We start from the raw sequence: 3,515 nt of genomic DNA on the forward strand, positions 1-3,515 counted from the left end.
TCCGTTTTATATGAATTCCATGTTGTACGAGTCACTTAGATTTTACAAATACGTGTGCCAGGCTGTGAACTGCTCACGTATTTGTAAAATCTAAGTGACTCGTACAACATGGAATTCATATAAAACGGAATAATCAACAGTGTTATAGGGGGGTCGACTTGTATTTTAGCTTGAGATCCAGTACGTTCAGTTAAATTTAGGTTCATACAGTACTAAAACACGGTATACCTTTTTAAATTTATTATCTGTTAAATATTTCATAGTTTTATTAAAATATTTGAATACTTTCTTGAATGAAAAATTGTTTAATTTTAAAATAACAGAATTTATTACTCACCATCCTTTGTTTCTTAATTAAAAAAAATGTCATTTGTCATTTATTTACGTTGTAGTATTTTTGTTTTACCAAAAACTACATGATGTATTCATAATTTCGATTAAATATTTAAACATTTATTTATAATTTTTGGAATGAAAACATTAACTAAATGAAATCTTGTGTGTTATTTTGTAATAACATGCATTAAGTAATTAAAGAGTTATGTACAGAAATCCCAGTTATATCTTAAAAAAAAAATTCGCAATTTTATTTAATTACATAATGAAAAAAAATGAAAGTTAATTAATTATAAAATACTTAATTATCAATTAAATACAAATAATTACATTTCAACGAGTCCTTTTTTTAATAAAAGAAAGAAAAAAATAAAAGTCATTGCTGAGTTGACATTTGGCAATGTGTATATCGTCCGTAAATAACTCGAAAACATGAATTTAACTGGAATATATTGTAGAAAAATATTTATTTTTATATAAAATTTGTTAAATTTTTTTTTCGAGATTAAATATTATTAAAGTAAATAGTGACTCGACTGTCGGGTGTAGGTAAAAACCAGTAAATCTGTAAACCTGATCCGAACCAGTGTAAATAACCTGTGATCCGCACCACTGTGTAGACGATTCCTTTGTTAGAGAAATGAGAAAAACAAAAAGATTTTAAGTGACCCAGAATGACCTTTCGAGTGGACAGCTGTGACATTATAAGGTAATTTATCTTTTCTTTTCTAACAACCAATTTACTCTATAATATACAGAACTGTCCATTCAGTCTTTTGGGTAGGAGATTCGAAACATTAAATCTTTACAGTGTTATTTATTAAATGTCGCGTTACATTTTTATTTTTTAAATTAAAGTAAAATCAATTATATAATTATAAATTTAAAAAATATATTCTAAAAAGAGTTATATTTTTTTTTTAAATTTATATTCGTAAATGCACGTATACTTAACATCACTTCGTGAGTGAAATTTAAAAATATATTTAAAAAAATATTTAATAAAACTTATTTAAAACAATAGTAGAAAAAAAATTAATTAAATTAATAATTAACTTAATTATGATTTATTTAAATTTACAGCGCTTTTAAATGCCGTAAATCTAGTCCTATTATACCTTAAAACCAAACAATAGTTAATTAATAAAATATTATAGAAATAGATTTCAGTTATTATAAGAGTAAATTTTTATAAATTACAATAAAATATACAAAAAATTTCTATATCAGTTGTAACATTTATGGAACGTTATCAATAGGTAAACATGATAACCGGATAGAGATGTAGTGTTATATACACGTATTTCGAGGACTATAGGTGTGAAGAATACAAAATGAACAAACCTTGTTATCCTGAGACATAGTGAGGGTGGCATTATGAAGTTCATCTAGAGTAGGACGATTAAGATGCCCGTGAACTGACATGATGTTCCTGTAATGATCTAGTCTAGGTAAGGCTTCTCTAGTATAATGTCGAAGACTTTGAATATTGTGAGTGTCATAAGTGTTATAGGTAGAATGATGAGTAGGAGATTGCCCTCTTCCATTTTCGGATCCGTTTGTCTTCTCACCATCCCCGTCATCTCGACTGGCATGTGTTAAAGGTGTTGTTTCGTTAACGAAATCGACCTTAGCTACCTGGAACCTCGATTGTTTAGGATCGCTCTTCGATCCTTTTCCGTCCATCTCGATCCATTCACCGTTTCTAGATGCGATTTTTGGAGACACTCTTTTGTCCACTAGCGACTTCTCTTCCATTGTTCGATAACGTTGTTGACTGTCCCGCGTTCACAGCTTTATTTATACTCGTCGGAAGTAGTCGTGCTGTTACTAGTAAGCTATAGACGGCGCCACTAATGGGGTGGCGAACTACTTCCTGGAAAGAGTCTGGCAACGTGCAACAGTTGGGTTCCCACTTTTACGCTATTATATGCGACGTAATTCGATTGTACCGAATAACTCGTCACTCGTGAATCATTGCATATTGATATCCTTTCTCCGTTCTATGGATTTCTCTTCCCCCCCTTTAACGTATTATATCGTTGACCCTCCCCGGTAATCTTATGTAAGAAAGGAAGCTGCTCATCTGTCTTACAATTAGTATTCAGTGTGGATACTTATTCCATTGTAGTAAAGCTTCTACTTACGCAAGTTTTTAACTTTTTTAAATATGATGCAGAGGTGGAACTGTAACAACTTTTATAAATTATTCTCACAATGACCCATAACTAGATGAATAAAGCTTAAAAAAGAAAAAATATATATATGATGGATCGTTTCATTTAGAACATCTAATGATTACTCTTATGATTTAATTCTAATACTTAGTAAGATCTTAGTAATTAAATAATTTATATAATTATTTAATAAATTGTTATATAATATTATAAATTTGGAGAATCTTAATATATTTTATATACAAAATTATATGTTAAACTTGTTGAAAATACAATCGACCTCCCTATAACACTGTTGATTATTCCGTTTTATATGAATTCCATGTTGTACGAGTCACTTAGATTTTACAAATACGTGTGCCGGGCTCACGTATTTGTAATTTGTATGAGTGGCTCATACAACATGGAATTCATATAAAACGGAATAATCAACAGTGTTATAGGGGGGTCGACTGTACTGTACAGTACATATTATTAAACGTTATAAAGGATTGATTATCGAGTTTAATGTAGGAATTCATTGATATATCATGAAAATTTTTCATGTAGAACATCTAAATTATCTTATAATAATTTATAAATGAATATAAACTATGATAAAAATTAGAAATTAGCTTAATAAAGTCTTGATTTTTATTAACTAACTAACTTTCTAATATAATTGGCAATTGTTCTTAAATAATTTATCTATGTATAGCTCTTTTAGATAGACTTTCATATGGATCTATAATGTATGCTTATTTCAAAATTCCTTGTGTGATGAGTTTTTAAAATACGTATTGGTTTTCATGTTTTACTCTCGTTAGAAATATTATATTTATTTCTTTATAAGGAATATACAATTGTCATTGAAGTGATTATAATTCCATCTATTATTTTCATTTGTAAAGCTTTCCTGGTTTATTATTTTAAAAGAAGAACAAAAAATTTATATAAAAATTTTTATGTATTAGATAATAAATAAAATAAAACTTTATTATTTTTTTTTATAAAATTTTAAAT

The 3,515-nt window shown here is 27.9% G+C and overlaps 1 protein-coding gene across 1 annotated transcript in view; it reads right to left on the reverse strand.

Moving 5' to 3' along the window:
* LOC111619911 (solute carrier family 12 member 2-like) overlaps positions 1 to 2,234 on the reverse strand; it is a 105,310-nt gene extending 103,076 nt beyond the window's left edge. Inside the window, exon 1 of the mRNA XM_023361735.1 lies at positions 1,681 to 2,234. Coding sequence (XP_023217503.1) covers positions 1,681 to 2,094 — 414 coding nt within the window. The 5' untranslated portion in view covers positions 2,095 to 2,234. The remainder of the gene's footprint in view (positions 1 to 1,680) is intronic.
* Between the last annotated feature and the right edge of the window lie 1,281 nt (positions 2,235 to 3,515).

The sequence above is a fragment of the Centruroides sculpturatus genome, unplaced genomic scaffold, assembly GCF_000671375.1.
Source record: "Centruroides sculpturatus isolate CEXI.00-Female unplaced genomic scaffold, Cexi_2.0 scaffold160, whole genome shotgun sequence".
NCBI classification, from domain to species: domain Eukaryota; kingdom Metazoa; phylum Arthropoda; class Arachnida; order Scorpiones; family Buthidae; genus Centruroides; species Centruroides sculpturatus.